General features: G+C 42.0%; 2 protein-coding genes across 2 annotated transcripts in view; one reads left to right on the top strand and one right to left on the bottom strand.

Moving 5' to 3' along the window:
• The window catches only part of PLEKHH1 (pleckstrin homology, MyTH4 and FERM domain containing H1), a 40,993-nt gene extending 29,794 nt beyond the window's left edge, over positions 1 to 11,199 (top strand). The window contains 9 exon segments of the mRNA XM_050711266.1: positions 1,782 to 1,959; positions 2,381 to 2,536; positions 4,432 to 4,532; positions 6,031 to 6,172; positions 7,088 to 7,230; positions 8,305 to 8,434; positions 9,937 to 10,023; positions 10,562 to 10,708; positions 11,023 to 11,199. Coding sequence (XP_050567223.1) covers positions 1,782 to 1,959; positions 2,381 to 2,536; positions 4,432 to 4,532; positions 6,031 to 6,172; positions 7,088 to 7,230; positions 8,305 to 8,434; positions 9,937 to 10,023; positions 10,562 to 10,708; positions 11,023 to 11,199 — 1,261 coding nt within the window.
• A 4,270-nt stretch (positions 11,200 to 15,469) lies between these two features.
• On the bottom strand, positions 15,470 to 23,234 carry PIGH (phosphatidylinositol glycan anchor biosynthesis class H). The gene is made up of 4 exons (XM_035540021.2): positions 22,989 to 23,234; positions 21,185 to 21,394; positions 19,764 to 19,847; positions 15,470 to 17,576 (listed from the first exon to the last, which is right to left on the bottom strand). Exons 1-4 carry the CDS (start codon positions 23,208 to 23,210, stop codon positions 17,475 to 17,477), a joined length of 618 nt encoding a protein of 205 aa, XP_035395914.1. The 5' UTR covers positions 23,211 to 23,234; the 3' UTR covers positions 15,470 to 17,474.
• Between the last annotated feature and the right edge of the window lie 198 nt (positions 23,235 to 23,432).

Genomic DNA, 23,432 nt, shown 5'->3' with positions numbered 1-23,432 from the left:
GGATTTTATTTTTTTCATGCTGCCTCCCATTTGCTATTTCTTCTCAGAAGTAAAGCACAGATGTGCAAAACACAGCTCCTCAGTGTTCAGGCTGTCTCCCCGTTGTCTAAGGCAACACATTAGGGATCTTCTGGCTAGTACTGGAAACTATCTCTTCAACCCTGTGCATTTACTAGCTCCCAAAATGGCCTACACAACTCAGCAGTGGAGCTGCTGTACTACCCCTAAGGACTATTCAATTTCATAAGGATGTGCTGAGCTCTGTGAAACTGAATTAATACATCAATTTTAAGCATTACTATGCCAACTGTCTGCCATGTTCTTAGTCCAGAAGCACCTTTATCAACAAATAACTTCAGACAGAAGCAAAGAGGGAAACCTGTTTATACAATCCAGCAATGCAACAGTTTTTAGGGGTAGAAACAAATATACAGAAGTTGCAGCAAACTGTGCTTATATTCACCTGTAGTTCAGATGAAATTTAGAGCAGTTACTAAATGAGACTTAGATTAACTCCTGCCGTCTGGCTTTAGGGATATGCAAGTCTCTCTGCAGGGAGCAAGCAAGGCTGTTTCGTGACCACTTAGATGCAGATATTCTTTCCCTGCTTCGCACAGCAAACGATGCTAAGATGTTTACACTGCATAATGCCTATGATCTAGATTTAAGTAAGATCTTCATTCTAGGTATTTTGTTTTTGTTTTTTTTGTGTGTGTGAAAAGTGACATGGAAGTATATATCTAACACTCCACAAGCAGGGCACTGTTCTAGTTATAAGGTGCAGGGCTCAGGATCATTTCGGGAGAATTTGGGAGCCAGAAGCAACAGTTTCTCATTGAAGCAAGATTCTCCCTTGTGAAAATTGTTCAAACACGTTACTGGGGAGGCAAGCAGCATCTTGCTACAGTGAAAAGCCAGAGCTCCCGGCTTCCGTGTTGCTTGCAGGGATTTAACTGGAGATTTAATCAAGCACTGAACTCCTGAAGGCATCTTCAATGGAATTGTCCTCCCCACTCCTCACCTACAAAGTGGAAGCATTGTTATAAATCCTTGGGTTACATTCAATTTCAGAACTTATTCACTATATGCATTGTTAACGTTTTTCCTACAGGTGTTATTGACCTGCCTGGCTTTAGAGGTGGCTAAATCCTTTTGGTCAATGGAGCAATATCTTCACTATGTAGTAAACTAATCATATTAGTAACTGTCCCTGTACTGTATTGAACTATGAACAAATCTGAGCCTGCTTTGAATTAAAGTTGCTATTGACTGGCAGATTGGATTCATATGTGAGAACTTGTAATTTGTATAACCATGTAAATTGATAAAAACAATTTATATAATCCTGTTACTGAAACTAATACATTAAAATCTATGATTAGTTCTTATTAGGACTTGACATGATAGTAACTAATTTCCTCTGGCATGACAGTGAGGGCAAACTACCTGGTCTTGTTTCAATGGATATTACGATGGCAACAGGGTACAGAAGAGGACACTCCTGTACTATATCTGGTCCACTCAGGAGCAGGGAATACTCCTGTGCTTCCCAGAGGGTTTGTAGTCTACCTTAATTTCACAGAAGTGTGGAGCTCAGGTTTGTTTTGTAGCTTTTCACATGAGCTGTTAGTCTGTTGAAATGAACTAGGATATCTACACAGAGATGTATCTTTGCTTGAGCAAAAAATTGAGGAGGAATGCTTTGTCACAGCATGGAAATGGATGAGGACAAGGCATACTTAAAGCATATGTTTGTGACTTATCTCCATCTCGTTGCTTAGGAGTGAAATAGGCAAGTATGCCATCTACTGCCAGAGATCAGTGGACCGCACTGTGCAGACTGGCGAGCGGGAAGCCAAGCCGTCACGGATGGAGATCGTGTCCATCCTGCTGAGAAATCCCTACCACCACTCACTGCCCTTCAGCATCCCGGTGCACTTTATGAACGGAACCTACCAGGTAAGTGACTGCAGCTGCCTTTCTTCTGGGCACTAGAGGACTACACCTTAACCTGCCTCCTTCACGTGAGCGGGTAGCACAATATACTATAGTGTTTATAGTGTTTATATGTATCAGACATATAGAGAGAGACACTATTCCTTCTCCTTGCCATTTTAGCCATTGTTCTTAATAAAATGAAAGGAATCCAGTCCCAGCCATACAAGTCAGAGGAAGAAAAGGTAGCTGGGGAGAAAGAAGAGACATTGCAAGTGTCTCAGCATGAGAAAGAATGCAATGTGAAAGGAGACAATACACATGCAGTCACTGATGGTAAATTGTGAGACACCACTCTGTAGAAAACCAGGCTTCATTAGTCGTGATACTCATCAATGTCATGCTTTTTGACAGTTATGCTCAATTAGCTCCTATTGCATCACAGGTTGTAGGTTTTGATGGCTCCTCAACAGTTGATGAATTCATCCAGCGGCTGAACCAGGAGACAGGAATGAGAAAACCATCCCACATGGGATTTTCTCTGTTCACAGATGATCCTTCTGGCAGGGATTTGGAACACTGTTTGCAGGGCAACATGAAGGTAATTTTTTTTCTTCCTCTGCTACATGTAGCGTACATCTTTGAAGAGCTGCTAAATGACTGCTAAATTTTTCTTAATGCTGATGAAAAAGATCAAATGCATGTGGGTCTTGCCTATCCAGATTAGTATTTAGAGATGAGATATTAATATCTCATCCGAGATCCTAGTTAAGACAAAGCACATTCTGTTTTAATAGGTGATAAATTGGTAATTTTTTAAAAAAAGGCTCTAACTCAGATTTTAGCACATATTAAAGTTTAATTTGTCTCAACCACAAAAATAAAACATGACTGAGCTAGCTAGCATGATCAGATATCACAACTAACATCAAGGGTGACACTCCTGATTGAGACAAATTTATGTTAGGCTGTGGATCTCTTGGCACATCTGTTTAAATCTTATCTGTTGGATTATGAAGCATCTTTCTCCTTGCTATCTCCAAATAACACTGGCTTTTCTTGTTGATGAGTGTTCTTAAGGGAAAAAGCTCTGCTGAGAGTGCCTTCACTTTAAAAGAGAGGAGTGCCTAGATCAAAGGAAAAGGAAGGGAAAGCGGTTAAAGTATTAATGAATCTTTCAAGTGGAGATTTTTACTCAGGCTGCTGCTGGGTGACTGGCTTAAGTATGTGGACTAGCGGCCGTGAATGAGACACATCAAATTTTGGTACTAACTTGGGAGAGGAATTCATTATACAGCATTGATGGAGTGGCAGTGATGACTTTAAATAGGCCCTGACATCTGCAAGGGACATAAAAATTCACCTTTACACAGTGTAAAATTTCACATTCGGCAATGCAGGGAGAAGATGCCAATAACTTTAAATTAGATGGTTTGAAGAGGAAGCTACCACAAGTAGCTTAAAATGATAAACTTCGCTTTCATGGCCTGTTACAGATCAGGTAATCTGGAGCTTTCCTGATAATTGAACCACTCTCTGGGAGACGAGATATTAGAGTAAATGAAGGAGTCTGAGACAAACAGAGGCACTGCTTTTAGTCGTTATTAACAGGTTATTATTCACTGGCCAAGGCAACCTCAACAGCTTATTAAGAGAAGATAGGATATCTGATTATGTATTTCATGTAGCTTCTTACGTTTACATTCCTTTTATTGAGATGCTATCAAAAGACAACTAGGGACCTTTATGAGATCAATTGTGAACGAACTGGAATAACCTAGAGAATCTGAATGGAACCAAAGAGGTTAACCATGTTGTTACTAATAATATGTGTGATGTATGAAGTTGGAATCTAAATCCCAATGTTCCCAGAGTTTGGACATTCACATCCAAGGGATGTGAATTTAGCCAAGCATGCATACAGCTGCCATTCAGAACATATATTACTGCTTTCGGTAGGCTCAGCAGGGCACTTCTGAGGCAAAAAAATCGTTCCTATTAACTATGCTTTGGTTCACATTGTGGAGGTGTTTTAGCATGAACTGGATTTTTTTCACATGAAACATGAGCTGGAAGATGTGATCCAACATAATGGGCTTTCGGGCAATTTGATCAGACTAAAGCTAGTCCAAAGGAAAATCTCACATAGTGTGGGCTGAAGGTCTTAGGAACAGCTGTCTCACTGTGCAGATCTGCTCCTCCTGGGCTACATGACTTGCTCATGCAAGCATAACCACAGAGTTGGTACCAGGCCAGAATTCACTTACAGATGTCCCTCTGCAGATTTAGCAATGGAGGCTTCTGTTGCAAAGCTTTAATTTTTATATACCGTGTAACAGAAAAATGAATCATTTTGTCACTTTTGGCTGTGTTTATGCTGATCCCATCTATTTCTTTACCTTCTATGTTCCACAGTACTTTTTTCACTTTCCCCTCAAGCCTTGACTCTACGTTTCACCTGTTTGTCTTTCCTCTCTCCATAATATTTTTTTAAAGATCTGTGATGTCATTTCTAAATGGGAACAAGCCTTAAAAGAATTGCACCCTGGGAAATATGAAGGTGGCACAAGAATCGTGAAATTGACCTATAAGAACAGGTATTGTGCTTCCTTTGTTGGCCTCGCTACTGCTGTTAATTAAACACTTGTAGACCACATATATCTCTGTAGATGGCCAGTAATTTATAGTACTGTCAGTGCCAAAACTATTTTAGCTAAGATGATGTCAGATCCCACATGAGATGCAGTGACTTTTGTCTGTGTGTGGTATGTGTATACAAGAGGGTATATGGTCTAGAGGTAAAACCCAAAACACTTTGCAATAGTGGAACAGAATTAAAATGGGCTAAAAACTAACTACTTGGCACAATTTCATTTGCCTAGATCCTAAAATGTAATTAAATAACATGTGTTAGGTGAGAGCAAGAGAAACCTGGGGGGAATAATCACCAGTGAAAATGAAACTTGCAATTAAGTGCAGAATTATGGAGTTGAAAAGGATACAAGAACAACACTCTAAATGGCAAGAGCTGTAAAGGAGACATGTAGCAGCACTGCCCAGACTTTATAAAGAAAGAGAGAAATGTTAAACCTAGATGATGAAAGATAATAGAGGATAAAAGTAGGAGACACAGGTATAAAATGAAAACTGGAACAAGTTCATCATTTATATTAAAGACAGGAATTCTGAATTAAAGTGAATGGAGAGCTGTGCATGAGAACTAGTAATGGCTTTCTGCCTGTGAATTCTGTTTAGAGGCGAAACAACCCTCCTCCCCCTAGATTTAAAAAAGCCACAAAGTTTTGCATTGAACACATGAAGATTTTGGTGACAGTAGTGGTGAAAATAAGTTTCTGTGAGCTTTGAAGCAGAAATTACTGCTTTTGACTCAAAAGTATTTTTTTCAGGAGTGAACCTTTGCAATATTATTTTGTTGGACTGGAATGTGCTTAGACTGTACAGCAAGGATATTTTGATAAGGTCTTTCCAAGGTTGGTCTGTTCCAATGGCAAGGACTCTGATAAGATGTGTAAGGTCACTGTGGTCCATATGGTGTTGTGAGTTTTGAATTGACATAAAATAATTAACTGAACCACTAGAATGAGTATCTTGTGTGGCATTGTGGAATATATCATCATAGGTGTAACTTTAAAATGATATTTGAATTAGATGGTGTGGACTGTAATAGGCATGCATGAGGAATGGTTCGGGGAAGCATTCCCCCTGCTAGTATCTTCAGCCTGCATTAGTCTTCTTGCTGTACCAGGTCAAAGAAATTGAGTGTAAAGAGAAAAACCAAAGCTTTCTAGTAGTTTTTACAAGAATGCCTTACTTTTTGCAATAAAGCCTGCTAATTGGGTTCCTTATTTCTGGCTAAAACATTTTTTTTAATAACAATTTGAGAGTAAACACTCAAAACAAAGTTGGTAAAAAATAACAAGTCTGCAAGGCCACCATGTAGAAGTTTGTACAATTCTTGCCTTACAGCAGAGATAGCTCTGTATTCTGTGATAAGCAGAGAAGGCCATCTCTTAAATACTGCCTGTCTGTGCTTGATGGGGACAGACTAATCACCTATAATCCTCTACTTTTTAGGCTGTATTTTCGGAGCCAAGCCAAGGGTGAGACAGACCGGGAGCGGTTGCTGCTGGCCTTCCAAGTCAGCAATGAAATAGCCAGTGGAAGGTTTCCTGTTAATAAGGAATTAGCTCTGGAAATGGTTGCTCTGATGGCTCAGGTGAGCATAAGTACGGGCAGAAATCACTGTTTCTTGGTCCTCTAGAGAGTTCAGCTGCATGCTGAATGTCTTTGAGTAAGCAGCTATCTTTTACATCAAAAGTGATATTTCTTACCAAACATACGGTCTGAGGTATACCATGCCAAACACACCAGCATACCTGTATCAGTAGAACACCTCTTGCTGTAAGGAAATTTCATGTGGAACAGCCTCTTCTTTCCTTCTGAAGAAAAATATTGGAAAACACGATGGGGCTGGACTCTCCCCAAAACTGCTCTGATTAGTGCCTTAGTAAAGATATGGAAATAGTATCGCCTATTAGAAGTCTGCTTAATAGTAAAAGCTTTCACCATTGCACTGCCAATAGCCTCCTCTTATTATTCAAGGAACAGCATTTTGTAGGATCTTCCATTCGACCTCCAGGCTTACATTTAGCATTTTACCACATAAAACACATTGTATGAGTTGTGGGCATGATAAACAGCACAATCATTTTTTACTGAGCTGAAACCAATTGTTGCATTTGTTAAAACAATGTAAAAAGAGATGAAGAAGTTGGGAACATTGTCCATGCTATTTACAAATAGGCTGTTGTTTTAATTGGCTAATTGAGAACAAACCCCATAAGCTTGGCAGTTATACAGAAGTGTCTTCCTACATGTAGCTGGCCCAAATCTTGTTTTGCTTTTTCTTAGATCAGTAGAGAATTCCTTGAGCAGTCATATCTCCTGTAGCTGCTCTGTTGTACACTCATTGTTGTAAATACTGCAGACAAAATTCCCCAGCCTGATGATGTTGTTTTGCATGACTGGTTAAAACAGTAGATAGCAGTATGGGAACCTGTGGAATGTTCTATTGCACTAAAAACCCCATAGTTCTGTTGTACTACAAACCTTATGGTACATGCTATCTTAGGTGGAATATGGGGATTTGGATCGACCAGGATCTTCAAGCCCTGGGGGAACATCACAATCCAAAATGCAGCATCTTCTCCACCAGGTCTTAGATAAATTCTACCCCAAACGCTACAAGCAAAACATTGCTCCTGAACAGCTCAGGTAAGTTGTTTGTCCTCTTAAAGTTTGCACTGAAAACAATTTATTACGCTTGCAAAATTCTCTCTTGATACTTAAGAAGTTTCAAGGAGCACATCAAGCTTATATTAATGTAGAAGCTTAAACAACACAAGTGTCAGAAAAAAAGGTTCCTTTAAAAGAAAATGGTAGTTAACTAATAAAAAAATAGCCAAATCACCAACTAGCTTTCCCCAAATCAAGAAGTTTAAGCCTTTCACTTCCAGATTATGCAACTCAGTTCCAACAAATTCCAGCATGTCTAAGCCTAAAATGAATTCTGTTCATGAATTTTTGTTTTATCCTTCCCCTAAGTCTCAATTGAACCCAGATGCCATTTGCATCATGCCGCAAAGCCAGCACATATGGGCTGCTTCAGGCCATGCAGTAATTCTGACAGGGCTTTTTGATGTTCTGACTTAGAAATTCTCAAACACTATGCAGTGATCCCAATTACTCAAACACAGAATTCAGACGCTGTTGTGGATCTCAGCTCTAACTGTTTTAGCGAGAGAGAGTGGTATCTCCCAGATCCAAAGTTACTGAGAGATGCAGAGGTGGAACTAATGCAGTTACCTTCTTTTGGAAGTAAATTCCATATGTATGTGGCAAGATAACTGTCAAGCCATCCCTAGTGAGCCAAAGCAAAAGAGTGTTGATGTGTATTGCTACTCCATCTAGAGCATACTACAGACAAGTTAAGATGAAGGTGAGAGTATAATCAAATGTGAATAAAGTTGGGCAGGATTTTACTGCAACAGCTGCCTAAGTGTTTGTAGTTTCAGTTGTTGAGTGTATACACCAGTGAACAAGCAGTATGTGACTGGGGTTTCTAGACATTACAGTATAACTAGTAGTAAAATTACTGTGGAAGCAGAGAAACTTCTAAAATAAACTCAGCTTTGCACAACATTCCTAACTGACAGTGCTAACAGCCCTATCTACAGTATTTGTGTAGAATAGCCCTGAGTGGTATGTTTATTAGCTGATATAATTTTACTCACACTCCCTTGGAAGACTTTAGTAAATGGTGCTGTTTTGTGTCTTGGATTCTGAAAGGCAACTGGCTGACAGGCTGGCGACAAAGTGGATGGTGCTGCAGGGATGCTCTCCACCGGAATGTGTTCGAATTTATTTAACAGTGGCCCGCAAATGGCCTCTCTTTGGAACCAAAATGTTTGCTGCTAAGGTAACTGGAACACATTTTTTTTCTCCCCCCAAGAATGAACTCTCTGAGCAGAGGTGTATCTGTGATCTCTGGTAACACAGATTGAAAATGCTCCTATCTCAGGAAGAGTTCAAACTAAACTCCTCTAGTCTGAATGAACAGCTCTGGTACCACATCGGTTTAGAAAGAAGGAAGAGAAATGCGTTCTGGACACTAGGGGTTGCTAGTGTTCAATAAACAGATATCGAAGCTTTTCTGGCTGCATCAGTTCATCGTAATACAAAGTACTACCTCTTCCTACAAACCCTTGCCAAAGCTCTTACAGGCAGGTATTTCTCTGGTCATCAAGGCTGCAATAGCTTAAAAATACTATGTACATACCACTGAGAGGAAAAAGGGAGTAGTCTCCCATAAATCATACCATGTAGCTGATGCTAGCTGAAAGAATGGGTATTTCAGCTCTGTTCTCTGCTTGACACTGAGCTGGTTGCTTTCCTTGCCACATGAGAAAAGCAAGCAATGCTAATGTCCTGTTGCAGAAACAGAAAAAAATGAAGCATATATTGGGTAAGCTGCCACAGGCATCATCAGGACAGCAAAGAACCAGATTGAGGGGGGGGGTGCTTATTCCAGAAGCTCGTACCATCCCTCAGCCCATTTCAGGCTAGAGCTCTGTACCTATTACTCTTGACTAAACTAACGTCTCAGCACACTAACGCCAAAACAAGACTTCTCAGCCTCAGCCATATTCCCCAACCCAGCAGAATTCTCTATTGAAAGCCTGAGAGAGTGTCTTGTTCATGGTTAATGTCTTTTGCTTTGAAGCCAAAGCTATTATAGTTATTGAATAAAGTCTAATGATGTAACGGACCCTCTTGATTAAATGAGAAGATTATTTCCACGATCGGTAATAGAAGCAGAAGAGTACCACCCACAGTTTAAATAATATTGGTATTTCTGATAACTACATAGTTTATAATTTTTCAATAGTTAAACAGCAAAACCTACAGCATTAGCCATATAGCAGCAGATTCCCAGGAAAGATTCATGTCATTAGACGTAACACATAACTCATCTTTAACAGATAATTGATGCACGTTTGCCAAAATCTGTAAGAAAAAAAAAATGCATTGATGTGATGGCACTGTATGTGCATTGGTACTATGGAAACCAACAGGCTTCACTGCCTGAAAGACAACAGCAGAGTAAGAACCAGAACAGAACTGCTCTTCTGTCACTGTCCTAGCATTACCTTCAGTTTTAACTACACTGATGGCATTTAATCTCAATATCTCTGCCATTGTTGCATCTCATGTACTGCTAGTCCCCAAATTCTATGTCAATCTGAAAATATTACTCCAGATTTTGAAATAAATCATCTTAAAAACCAAACCAGGTCACACACATAAGCCTATAGGATTCTCTCACATCCACTTTATCCTTAAATCCCAAGTTTTGTATCAGAAACTTCTTCTTTATAGTATACAAGAAATGTCTAAATTTAACATTTTCTGTTTCTCCAGCCTATTTTGCCTTCCTCCTTGGAAGACTGTCCAGTCTGGATAGCTGTGAATGAAGATGGTATCAGCATACTGGATTATAACACTATGGTATGGTGAGGAACACTGTTTAAGGAAAATAACTCATCTCCCACAGAAAGACCTTCCCCTGAAACCACTTAAAGTCAGTAAAAGTTTGTCTTTAACTTCAGCTGGATCCAGAAGTTAATTTGTAGAAGTCAGAAATGAGGGAAGTGAGGGCTATGTTTTAACGCTACATAAACAAAGGAAAATTACAGCTACAGTGTAAGGTAAGGTTCCACAAAACTGCTATCTGTCCCTTTGATGGGCAGCGAACAACCACAGACATCTCGTAAAACCTCAGCGGTGTGTGCTTCACTACTACCGCCTGGGATACAGCAAAGTGTGCACCATTGCTCTGAAGCAGCAGGGCATCAAGCAAGCTAGGAAAATCCTAGAAATGCAATTCTCTTCTGAGATTTCTCTGCCAACTGTTACCTCTACAGCCAATTACCTATTACTGCTGGAAAGCTGAAGTTCTTGCTCTAAATAGCAAATATATGAGTTTGAGGTGGCCATTTTTTCTTTTACAGAAATATGACTCTTTTCAACTGTCTGTTTTCTGCAGCACTTGAAGCTCTCTTATTCGTACTCTTCCGTGCTGACCTTTGGAGGCTGTCGAGATGACTTCATGATTGTAGTCAGTCAAATGAAAGAAAGGAGTTCTGGAAAAAACAGCACAGAAAAACTCCTTTTCGCAATGGCAATTCCAAAGGTAATTACAAAATGAAGGATGAGTATCTTTGCAGCTGCCAGCATCACAGCTGGGCATGTTGTACAAGCACTGGGGACTGGTACTTCTGGCTGCTGCACAAGCTGTGTACATTCAAGAAATCCCTTGCAAGGTGGAACCTTTAATTGAATGACTTCTACCCAGCTCTTAAAGACATACCTTGAATTCAAAACTGAACAACTCTATGTGAGACACAGCCATTTGCAAAAGTTATGCAGTCGATAGGTTCTAAAAATCAAAGGGCACTTTTCCCTCTAATTGACTTACAGTTAATCATTTTCTTTTTTTTCCCCTAGATTGTTGAAGCAACACTTCTTATTGCCAGCTATATTAACTACCGTTCAACAGCTTCACTTCTACCCTCTACACAACCTTCCCGAAACGCAACACCTGCTAACAAGCTCTGGGAGACAGAAAGTCGGTGCTTTTTTCCTTCCAAGCCTCGAAGCACTAAGGGGCCCACCCTGCTCTGAGGGCTCATTCCAAATTACTTTGGAGATTTTTTTGTTCATGGATTTTTCTTTTGTTTCTTTTTTTTTTTTACACTACTGTGTACTGACTTGCAGACTGCTATGATTTTGCCAGTTGTACACCTTATTTTAATGCAGATTCTGATTCTTTTTCCTTAAAAACAGACAAAGTTCCGTAGTGTGGGTAGAGGCAGTGTCCTTTCTCCTCAAAAGTGTTGATCTTGGGGATTGTGCAGGAGTTTCTTTTCCATGCCACACTCCACCCAAGATGCCACGCCTCAGGTCCTTTCCCTGCACAGTGCTCCAGTCGCACTGCATCTCCTGCTCTTCCCTTGCACCCATTCTTCTTCCATCTCCTGCTGTTACAGCTTTGCTCACAAGCACATACAGTTTGCATTGATCCATTTTCAGCTTTGCACCTGCTTTTAGATTGCTGCACTGCACCTTATGCTTGGAACCTCAGTCCAGCTCTTAAACTCCTAGTGACCTCTTTTCCTCATCACAGCACCTTTCAATTATTCCCACTATTTCCAATAATCTTCTGCTTGCATCAGTCACTAACTTGTTCACTCTTTACCTGCATTAGACTGCAACCTCCGCAAGGCAGATTTGAGTGGTGTAGGGTTGAATTTGACTGCAGTGGGCTGAGCACACAGTCCTATTAAAATTAAAAACAGGTGGTTCGGGATACTGTAGCATGTGGCATGAACCCTGTACAAGGATGCATCCTGCTGATTATTACCTGTATAAGGAGCTGCCTATCAATTCCTCATAAACTAGACACACACTGAAAAATCTATTACCAGATTGTAAAGATTAATAAGACATAGATGGCCAAGTAGTTTAGACATAACCATGTCTATGCTCTGGTTATCAATAGCTATCATATTATAGTTTTGACTGGTGTTTAAATTCACTCCTGCCACTCAGAACAACTATTAAGATAACTATTGTAGTTTCTGGGAAAAAAAAAAAAAGCTCTCTGTATTTATGCAACTGCTTAACATAACCAAGACAATTTATTTTTTCCTAAAGCTACATTGACTCCTCCCTGAAACTGATGCCAAAATTCAAAGACAGAAACTTTCCAAGTCCTTGCCCCAGACATGAAAGAAAGGAAGAAGCTGTTGAGAGGGATTAGGAACTAAACTGACAAAAAGAACTCTGATGCATGTCAAGGGTGATTTTAAGACCTGAAATAGGGAGTACAGAGTAAGAGTTCAGTGGTACATACGAATCTTTTCAACCTTAATAATTTTATAAAGGTGAAAAGCTGACATCTTTGCATGTTGAAGTCTCAGAACAATTGGGACTGGAACAGTGTCAAACGACGCCCTAGCTCTTGCAGAATGGATGTGTTTCGACAGCTGATGCTGTTCTATGTGTCAGATCTCTGCTGCAGGGCTGAATGTGTCACATGCTCCTCTAACATGCACGTCCAGACTCTTTCCCTTAATCACCGTTACAGATGCTTTGGGATGTGTTTGAAACTGCACATGATCTCAGACAAAGGAAGACAAGGCAAGCAAACCTTGCCATTTTATCTGTCTTTCGGCAACTGGAACAGACCTTCTCAAACCCACTCTGCCCTTCTTACTTCACAGAAGCTGTTCCTTTAAAACTCCTGCTTCCTTCATGCTACCAGGTCAAGGAGGAGGTAGATAGCAAATAGACACTCAAATACTGTTCTTCAAATTTTCCAAAGGAGTGTTTTTTGATCGGTTTCAAAGGGACTTTGTGCTGATTGGGAAGCCTAATCGATTTTAAACAAAAGAAAAACAGCCATGCCTCTTGAGAACTCTAAATCTGGCTTGAGTTTGATTATTTTGATGTCTTCCACAAAGCTAAGGAAGAAGAACTGCCCTTTCAAAAGTACCATGTGCAACTTCATAATAATTATGCATTCATGGGCAACTTTCCCAAATTAGAACAGTGTGAATCCAACCATTATAAAGAATTCAGCAATAGCAAACCAAAGCTAGTCACGAATGAACAAACCAACCATACCAGTGTTTTTTAACTTCCTAGTACTTGCCACCAACCCTCAAACATCCAACTAATGCACACAATGGAGCTGATACTGCAAGAAGTTTTTGTGTCAAGCTTATGGTGGGTACAAAGCCACAAATTAGAAGAACATGGGGCAGACAAAATCATTCTGAACAATCTCTTATCACCATATTAAAAAAAAAAAAAGTGGTTTGTGGAAACAAAGACTTGAAACAGAAGATTATGTATACAGAGACCTATTTGCACATACTGTAATGTACCCACTTGTCATGAATTTAAGGACTATCCCTTGAATTTACTGAAAGGGTAGAAACTTTCTGAGCCAAAAATAATACTGCGAAGGTATTGTCTTAGTCTTTTTTTTCTCCTTAGATACTTCTAAGTGACAATAAATCCTCATAGAACAGTCAGTAGTTTATATTCTCATTTTCTCTCTATCTTAGTATAGATACGCAAGTTTGAATAAAAAGTGTTCTTTCTCCTTACATAGTCACATACAACAAACAATTCCTCCGGTATGTGGAGGTCTGTTTGGCAGCCTGCTTCTTATGTCCTGCCAGTAACAGAGATGCCTCAGAATGAGCTGAGCTCAACTCATTGTCATCTGTTCTGAGGATGCTCAAGGCATGAAAGCCTCCAGTTCACTGTTCAGAGGTACTTACCTTGCACTGCTAACATTCACAGCCCCAGGGACTTGTGTCAGGGCAAACAGGGAGCAGAGATGTTGAATAAGCAAGAGCTGTCATAAAATTCATTATTTTATGCCATAATTGCACTTTAAATTTACAACCATGGCATATGGAACTTTTTTTTCTTCCTTTCTTACATTCATTAATACTTGAGTATTTCAGGGACCACCCCACTCCAATGGATGCACGTATACCTCCTATTTATAGCTTACTTGACTTTAAAACAAACAAAAAAACCCTGTGTAGGTATCTATTTTGTATGATTCTTTGATAAATGGTTTTTATGATTATTGCTACAGTATAGAGTGAGATGACTGAAGCCTTTGTTTTCCTAACTGCTGTGTGTGTGTAAAAGACTGTCTTGGAGATACTGTGAGATTCCTGTTCTTAATAAAATGCAATTATCATGAATGAACTTGTATTTCTTCTCAGATTGAAATAAACTATCTTAAAAGCCAAAGTAGCCCTGATGTAAACAAATGTGGGCAAAACCTGTGTTTGGTATCCAGGCACATACCTGGTGCACACCTGCCATACTCCAAGTCCTTGGTTCTCTCTGTCCATCGTCTAACTTTCAGCTTTAGCAGATCACTGACGTGCACTCCTACAGGCATGGGATGTCCACTCCTTCCAGTGATGTTTAAAGCAATCGTCCAGACTTCCTTCTGTGATACAGCTCCACCTGCATTTCTTCAGTACTCACAGGACTTCATGGGATTTTTGCAGTGTAGGCAATGTTCCCAGCACACTCTTAGGTCCAAGACTTATTTCTCTTCTGACACCTTTTCCCCACAGCTCAGCAAATCTTCCTGCTGCTATAATGCTCTTCGAGGTTCTTGACCATTTCTCCCTTCCCCCATAAAGAAACACAACTTGCCCAAACCAGGCCCCTGAGCAGCTCTGTACCCAGCTCTAAGTATACCACAGGAGTGTTAGTCAAAGGACCTCTGCTGTAGTCACATTCCTGGGGCCTGCTGCTGTTGTTAAGAGCCAGTTTCTGCTCCTGCCCCAGCACCCAGCTTCCCCAGTTCTGCCAGGACTTGCAACCAGTTTGTACCAGGGTACAGCTTCACTAATTTCAGAGAGAGAGCACGCAGCCCACCGCCAACAACTTGTGTTACGGCAGAACTGGACTTAAAATTATGGCAAACGCCATCATTTAAAGCATTTGTGAGAAACAAAAACACAAAAAAAATTAAGTAGCTAGACAGGGTTACCAAAAGCCAGTGATGCCTCCCAAAGCTGCTGCCTTTCACTTTGACAACCAAAATACTTCAGTGATAAGAGCTAACCTGTATCTTTAAAACTTCATGGCACAGTAAAAAATAAAAATAAAAAAAAAAAACACACCTTCTCTCTACAACACTATATGATGATGCGTCACCACATTTTAATTCTACATTATGTTCACACCTATAGCACAGCACTGTATGCAGATTAAGCACAAACCCAAGGCTCCTGCCAAGTTACATCACTAAGGAGTCGTAGGAAAAAAAAAGGCTAGAAAAATACCAGTTAAAAGTTACAGTAACTTTTAGATCATCAACTAAGAAGAATATTCCAACATTAAGTTAGTCTCAGTGAAGCTACTTTATTGACATAGTCATTATTATAATTCTCAACAACATATTTTCCTCGTCATCTCAAAGCAATTGATACCCTGTTGGCTGAGGCTGGCAGGGCCCCTGGAGCCCACCTGGTCCAAGCCCTGCTCAGGCAGGGCCACCTGGAGCAGGGTGCCCAGGCCCACGTCCAGGTGGCTTTTGGAGAGCTCCAAGGGACTCCAGCACCTCTCTGGGCAGCCTGTACCAAGGCTCAGCCATCCACGCGATAAAAAAGTTCCTGATACTCAGACAGACCCTCCTGTGTTTCAGTTTGTTCCCATTGTCTCTTGTTTTGTCACAGAGCACCACTGGAAAAAGCCTGACTCCATCTTCTCTACACTCTCCCTTCAGCCATATACACTTAAATACACTGATAGGATTCCCTCCCTGAGCCTTTTTCAGGCTGAACAGCTCCAGCTCTCGCAGCCTTTCCTCACACGCTCCAGCCCCATAACAATCATGGCCTTTCCTCGTCTCTCTCCAGTACGTCCATATACTGGGGGCCCAGCACTGGATGCAGCACCCCAGGCATGGCCTCACCAGTGCTGAGGAGAGGGTAGGGATGCCCTCCCGTGACCTGCTGGCAACACTCCTCCTCACACAGCCCAGCACATTGTTAGCCTTTTTTTTGTGGCATTGGCACGTTGCCGGCTCCTGCTCACTCGGTGTCCATAAGGACTTTGTTGAACTACAGGAGGTTCCTGTGTTCCCATCTCTCCAGCCTGTCCAGGTCCCTCAGGTTGGCAGCACAAACCTCTGACGTAACAGCCACTCCTCACAGTTGTGTGTCACGAGCAAACGCCCTCAGCGCTTGTGGGTGCCTCCTGTCAGGTCCCATGGACTTACACGTGTCCAGGTTGCTTAAGTATTATCTAAACTTATCCTCTTCCACCAAGGGTAAGTCTTCCTTCTATCCCCTGATATCTGGGGCCTGGCATTCCTGAAGGCTGATCTTGCTAGTACAGACTGAGGTAAAGAACGCATTCAGCACCCTTCTTTTCCATGTCCTGTGTTACCATGCCCCTGCGCCATTCAGCAGTGGGCCCACATTTCCTTGTTTTCTTTTTGTTACTCATGTACTTATAGAAGGCCTTCTTGCTGTCTCTGACATTCCTAAATAGATTCAACTCCACATAGGCTTTGGCTTTCCTAACCACATCTCTGCATGCTCAGATGGTGTCTCTATATTCTTCCTAGGCTACCTGTCTGTCCCCGCTTCCACCTTCTGGTGTTTGAATTTTGCTGGGAGCAGTTGTTCATCCATGCAGGCCTCCTGACATTTTTGCTTGACTTCCTGCTTGTTGGGATGGCATGGACTATTCTTGTGCTTGGAGAAGGTGATCCTTGAGTATCACTCAGCTTTCTTGGTCCCCTCTTCTCTCCAGGGTCCTATCCCATGGGACTCTTTCAAGAAGATCCCTGAAGAAACCACAGTATGCTCCCCTATGCTTATTTCCATAAACATAATTGAATGCAACAGTGTATTTTAATTTTCTGTCATTTTCTTTCTGAAATTCCCCTGTTGATCAGGAAGTTACTGCGCTAGCCCACCCTTCAGTTTTGATATTCTAGACTGGTATATGCTTTTTTCAAAGAAAGGATTAAAAAATAAATAAAAAAGCCCGTACGTTTTTGTCAGTCTGGTCAAGGTTATATCACGTGTTTATCAGAATGCTCAGATCCACGGAAGTTTAAGTGTTTGATGCATATTCCTGCCTCCCCTTGCCATATTTATTTTCCAGAGAGTTCTGCTCACCTTTCTTCACAGCAGCCAATTTCAAGGTTCACTTGTGTGCCTGAGCTGGCACCTCCTATAACAGCTCTGTGAGTCTGTGCAGACTATTACCAATAACATCATTCTACTGCTGCACCACATTCTAAACCTCTAATTTAAAAAAGCCACGGGTCAGTGTTGCTTGCTTTGCGTGCATCTGTCCAGGTCCTGCAGCAAGTTTTCCACCTTGATTATTTTTTATTACTTCATTCCACTTGATTGTGGAGCTTCTTTCCTCTGATCCAGAATTTCTTGACAACTTTTGTACACTTCCATCAAGCAGTCCAGACGTGGCTGGGAGCTCTAGAAATCACATCAAACAACAGAGAACAGGCTCTGAACTGGTTGTAAAACAGTGAGATTTGTCAGGCAGAGACAAGAACGTGGAGACAGCTGACACAAAGCCACAGATCAGAAGCATGCATGTAGAAGGAAAGCAACAGCAAGGTATCTGTAGTTGATTAGCTTTATTATCTCACATTAAGTCAACAGAGAATAGATTTCCTTTTTACGTGTTCATTGAGAATTCATCAAATTCCAGGAGGTGTTTGATGTAAGCCGTTGATAAAGGAATGCAAAGCCATTGCACAAGCCACACCTGCTCTGTGATAAAAAAAAAAGTGCCAGTCCCTGAAGCTGTCAGGTCAAAACATGCAGCACCATTCTTCAGTTAGCCTGAGTCTCTCACCAAATCAGAAATCACTTCCTTCCTCGACTCACAACATACAGTGACAGTATGGAAGGTAATCCACACCTTCTAACACACTAACCTATCTACGAGGCTGTGCTCCCTCTAGAGACCTACAAAAAAGTAGATTTCCATGCACTAGTCCACCGCTCTAAAAGACCTCCACCCTGAAAAATCTACCTTCAGGACAGGGAGCTTAGACACCTGGCCCTTGGCCTCTGCTAGTACTGTCAGCAAGAGGACAACTGAAGGTTAACTGAAAACATCAGTTCACACAAACAGGGGAATGGTGGTCAAAGTATAATGTTTTTTCATCACTTCTAACCTGGACCAGATTAAAACCAACAAAGAGGTGAAAGTTTCCCAGGCCCACAGTCCCTATGGTCCCATGACTTTTGAGCTCCCAAAACAGCACTAATGTGTAAAGTCCATCAAATACCTCTCCTTGCAAGTGTTGCTTAAGAGAACAATAGGTCAACTCAGCACAGAAGTGCTCCTGGGCTCAGTGACACAGCAAATTGTACTTTTGAAGGCAGATGTACCTTAGAGGAACAAAAACCCAACAAAGGAGATGCGATAAAGTTACTAATTACTGCTCCCTCAAAACTAAGTAACGTGCTAACTTGCACTTTAAAGTGAGAATTACTGACAGGTAATGAACTGCAAACTGACGCAGCTCTTTCTGTACCTCCTTTGCTGGTGGCATCAACTCTGCCAATATTAAGATACTGCCAGGGAAATAACACTGTTCAGAGTTGAGCTAGGAAGAAAACAAACAAACAAAAAAAAACCACTAATGCCAGGCAGTCCCTCTGGAGCTGAAAAGGAGCATGTATAATAAAAACCAGGTTCCTGAGTGCAGCTGCCTGAAATTCACTGGTTGTAGGCTTCCAGCAAATCCATTCTTCTCCCTTGGCTCTGTGTGAAATACTTCATGTATACTATCTATCATTAGGAAATGTCTTTACAATGGTGGGACTGAGTTAGCAGCACTAACCAATGGATCAGTCCATTTGCACCTGTAAGTATTTAGCTGAAGACTAACTGCATCCAGTCATAAACTGGATGTGGACTACGAACTGATATTCATCAGCAGTGGGCGAATTAAGAAGGACAGGGAGGGCTATAAACACAACATCAGCAGTCTAAGATGTGAGGTACATCTGTACAGCTTACTGCCACTCAAGGATCAGGGGACCGTTGTGTTAGGCACACACAGGCAGAAAGAAATTCCATCCCAAAAATGGGATTATGAACGGTCAGAACAGGTTAGGAAGAGAAGAGAAGGGGAAGACAGGGTAATGGTAAAGCAAACAAGTTATTATACATTAAGCAAATTGCTCACAGCTTGTACTGTGATCTTTGTCAATGAGTATGATAGGGGAAGTTATTGTAAACCAAGGAGCTTTTTACAAGATCTTTTGGCACAGAGAACTGAGAGAAAAATCAACTACAGCACAGTGCTACAGCTACGAAGGTAACACTGAGCAGGAGAGTGCATAAGAAGCCGTGCAAGTCCACGGTACCCTATGTGAGCCAGACTTCTAGTTCATGCACGCTGCTGGTTAGGTTCAGAATTAGACAGCTCCCTGTTCTCTGCATGGAGAACAGCTCCCTGTTCTGTCCCTGGTACTTTGTTCTGTGAGACTTCTAATACCACATGCTGCACACTGGTCTAAGACCCGCCAGTCGGGGAAAGGCAACTGCGATCGGCTACACATAGTGGAACAAAGATACACGCAGACGTCTGGTACACACACAAGCCACGGAACTGGACTTCTCCATTATTCAGTCACACTCACCTGAAAGAGTGGCACAACCTCAGATACCCCCTGAGGATCCTGAGGGTCCTTCAGGAGGATGCACAGGTAATAGATAACTTTTTGCTACAAAACAAACAAAATAATTGAAGTTTGAAAATGCTACCAGAGTACCTGGAGTTATCACAGAAAGAGGACCTGTTTCAACTCAGGCTGAACGAAGTGTGCAAAATTTTCTAAAGATAAATTGGCAGAAACATCTGTGTTTCATGAAGGTAAATATTTTTGCTTCAAAATTATGTATGAAGAAGCCTGCAATCAGTCACCTTCTCTTTTTTTCCTATTTGTGTTCAGCCTTAAAAATATAAGAATGGTTTTGCCCTACGAACTTCTCATTTTTATTTAAAAAAGTAGCAGTCAGATTTTCAGAAAACCCATCCCTTCTTCAAAACCATTCTTCTCCCAAATCTATTTGAGTCACTAAGTTCTAGATATTACAAAACATAAGAACAACAAAATATACAGGGCAAAAAAAAAAGAAAGCCACCACAGGATCTACACATTCCTGCTGACAATGCTTTTCTCTTATGCTTTTTTGATGCATACCATTTTGCTAATTATCTGTTTTGCCTTTCTAAGAAGTTACACAATGTTGGAATATGTTGAAGATTGTGAGGACTTAGTAAGAATTTGTTTTCATCTACAGCGACTTCACACACACTGGTGACAGTGTGAGTGACCTCAGTTCTTCATAACTGTGTTTGAACAAAACAATGATGATAGTGCAGCCCAGCAAGTCTTAAACAAAAAAATTAATTAAAAAAACCTGAAATAAGTGCAAAGGCTTTTCTGCTTCCCTTGCCTATAAAGAGAAAGAAAAGGAGCTCAACATCACCTTTGCTTCCTTTTGCTGGAAAACTTTATATGGATCTATGCTAATCTCCAAGTGATCTTCCCAGACTGCACTTCCAAAAAGACAAGTCTCACTCAAATTAGTTGGAAAAACACTGACTTCAGAAAGTGCAAAGGAGAAAGAAACATAGCTAAAAATACTTTGGGGGAGAAATATCTCACTTTGGGCTGGCATCTTTTTTTGCAAGCCAGGCATGATCTGATGTACTCTTATTCTTGTCTATCTTCTTATCTCCCTCTAGACTCCTATAGAGTTAGGCATCAGCAGTTAGGCATCAGCATCAGTACAATATAATACAGAGAACTAAAGTGACTAGCTCACTGCCAGTGGCATTATCTAAGGGATGGATCTGACTTGTTGAGGGTACTTGCTTCAGTTTTCCTTTAAAGGCAGGAGAATATATGATAGAATAAAGAGAGAAATCTGAATCAAAGCTCCTGATGTCAGTAAAGTTATGGATGCTGCTGTGTTTAATTGCCCTGGTAAAACACTCTTGTGAAAATACACTTGATGTGAGTGTGCCCACAGATATACAAGAAACACTGATTACCATATGGATGGCTTCGTTGATAACCACATCCTTCACTCGACTCATCTCAATGAAGGTTGTGCTCTCTTTCCCTGAAGCATAGGATGAAGTCACCTGAATGCCAAGGGAGCCGATGACCAGTAGGGATTCCTGGTCGATTTTCACAAAGTGCAGGTAGATGATCAGGCCAATCAGCGTGATGAATATAGCAGCAGAAAGCACCATACTATTCTGTAACACAAGCCAAGCAAAGACAGAGCTTTGGTCGTACAATTAATTGAACGTGGCTTTAGACAAAAAATAAAAACAAAAAACAAACAAACAAAACAAAAAAAACACTGCACAGTAAAACATAATATTAAGGCTACAGTTACAAAGCAGATTTTATATAGGTGAGTCCGTTTATTCAAAAGGCTGGCTGCTTTATGCATAATGAGATTTACATCACCAAACATCAGTCTTCATAGAATGGTCTGAAAGAACTGGGAGCTGAAACTGAAATCAGCAAGAAGAAACTATTCCCTTGTAAAGCTAGCGCAAAAATCTTAACCCAAACCAATTATATAAAACAATGACAGCATATTACACAAACAGCTATAGAGACAACGTCACTGACAGAGAAATGTTGTTAAATGTTTACTGGAACTAAGGACGGCGTCTCAGAAGGGAGGAAGAATCTTTTAGCAAAAAGCACTAGCCTAGGCCTACGTAGGAGATCCAAATTTTCTTCTAATATACTGTGAGTCTAAACTTGTTAAAACTTTGTCTCTCTTCCTGCCTTAAATACCAAGCCAGAGGATATCTGCTTTCTCCTGTCCTTTGTCTAAGGATAAATTGTCTTTTGCATGTTGTAGTCTTTGGACTGCTGTTTCATAAGGTAATACATAAGTTTAATACTATGTAAGTTTCATAAGTAAGTCATCTTTCATGAGTAGGTCAGCAACAGTAAGCCATCTGAAGACCTGGTAATAGATCCTAAGGATCCTCAATCTGCAACCTATTTCTGGGACATGTTTGAGAGAGCTCAAGGCCACATACCTATGGACTGAAATTGAAACTGACACTTCCTAAAGGACCAGAACTGCACAGCTCTACCACTCGAGCTGTAAAGCAGCCACGGCCACATCCAAAGAGAAAGGATACAGGATTTCTCCCAAGGTTTGTCACCATGGAAAAGGGCAGTAATGAATCACAGGAATTGAAATCCACAGAGAAACAGACATTCAGATCTCCTTTCCTGGCAGAAAGCAAGGACTGTAGCTGTATACGAGACGCGTGAGCACATGTAAAACCAAGGAGGAAGGTGGTGGTTGGTAACCTCTGGCTGGGATGTATATTTCTGGAACAAATAAGACTTGAAAACAGCTTCCAGTTAGAGACTAGTGAACCACCTCTTCATATCAGAATCACTGCCACATGACTCAAGTCTCCATCCCTGCCTTCATTTCCTGGGGAAGATTACTGAGAAGTGCCATAGTGTTGGTCACAGTCAAGCTTTTTGAGTCAGGCCACTGACTTTAACCAGTAGGTCTGCGCCTGGCAGTTGGCCCTTCTGTGCTAGTATGGGTCAAAGATCAGGTACCGGAGCCAGCACTTGAGCGTTTCTCGGCTGCTTATGCAGTCTGTGCTGCCACGGTCTGACCGACAGCAGCGAGAGGCGGCGGCGCAGCGCTCTTTGGCTCCCTCACCACAACCCCAGGCCGTCCACCTGGCGCTCGCTCGCCTCCCCCAGCACCTCCCCTCCTCTACCAAGCAAACACCCACCGGCGGGACGCGCGGACCGCCGGGGGCCGCCCCTGGGGCTCGGGTTCGGCCGGCCTCGTACCTCGCTGAGCACGAAGATGCCGTAGGCCGCCAGCCAGACGGCGGAGGTGACGGCGCTGAGGGAGCGGAGCTGCAGGCGGGGCCGGCGCAGCGCCAGCTCCCGGCAGGAGGCGCTGTGCTGGCGGCGCCGCAGCGCCAGGGGCGCCCCCGAGGCCGAGCGGTACGGCCGCTCCTCCACGCCCGGGGGGCACCGAGGCGGCGGCCTGGAGCGGCCCGCCTCCATGCCGCGGTGCGTCCCCGCTTCCGCCGGGGCGGGGGGGGGGACGGGGAGAAGGGAAGGGGCGGGGAGAGGCGGCGGGCAGCGCCTGGGCCCGCAGCGCCGCCACCGGGCGCCTCGCCCGCACCACGCGGCCCCTCCGGCCGTCCGCATCGCGGGTCGCGCTCGGCTCCTGTGCCACACCACCGCCGTGAAGCGGGCGGGGGTTTCATCTATTGCCTTTAACGT

This window comes from Cygnus atratus, chromosome 5 (genome assembly GCF_013377495.2).
Source record: "Cygnus atratus isolate AKBS03 ecotype Queensland, Australia chromosome 5, CAtr_DNAZoo_HiC_assembly, whole genome shotgun sequence".
In the NCBI taxonomy this organism is placed as follows: Eukaryota; Metazoa; Chordata; class Aves; order Anseriformes; family Anatidae; genus Cygnus; species Cygnus atratus.
Note: the sequence above shows the minus strand (reverse complement) of the source record. Positions and strands in the feature narration are given on the sequence as shown.

What these genes read in the sequence shown, in the direction of transcription:
- PIGH (XM_035540021.2), bottom strand. Translation starts at nt 23,210, where the DNA reads ATGGAGGCGGGCCGCTCCAGGCCGCCGCCTCGGTGCCCCCCGGGCGTG. An exon ending in GCATCTTCGTGCTCAGCGAG is followed by an intron (nt 21,395 to 22,988) that starts GTACGAGGCCGG and finishes CTTGTGTTACAG; the next exon opens with AATAGTATGGTGCTTTCTGC. An exon ending in AGGTTGTGCCACTCTTTCAG is followed by an intron (nt 17,577 to 19,763) that starts GTGAGTGTGACT and finishes TGTGATTTCTAG; the next exon opens with AGCTCCCAGCCACGTCTGGA.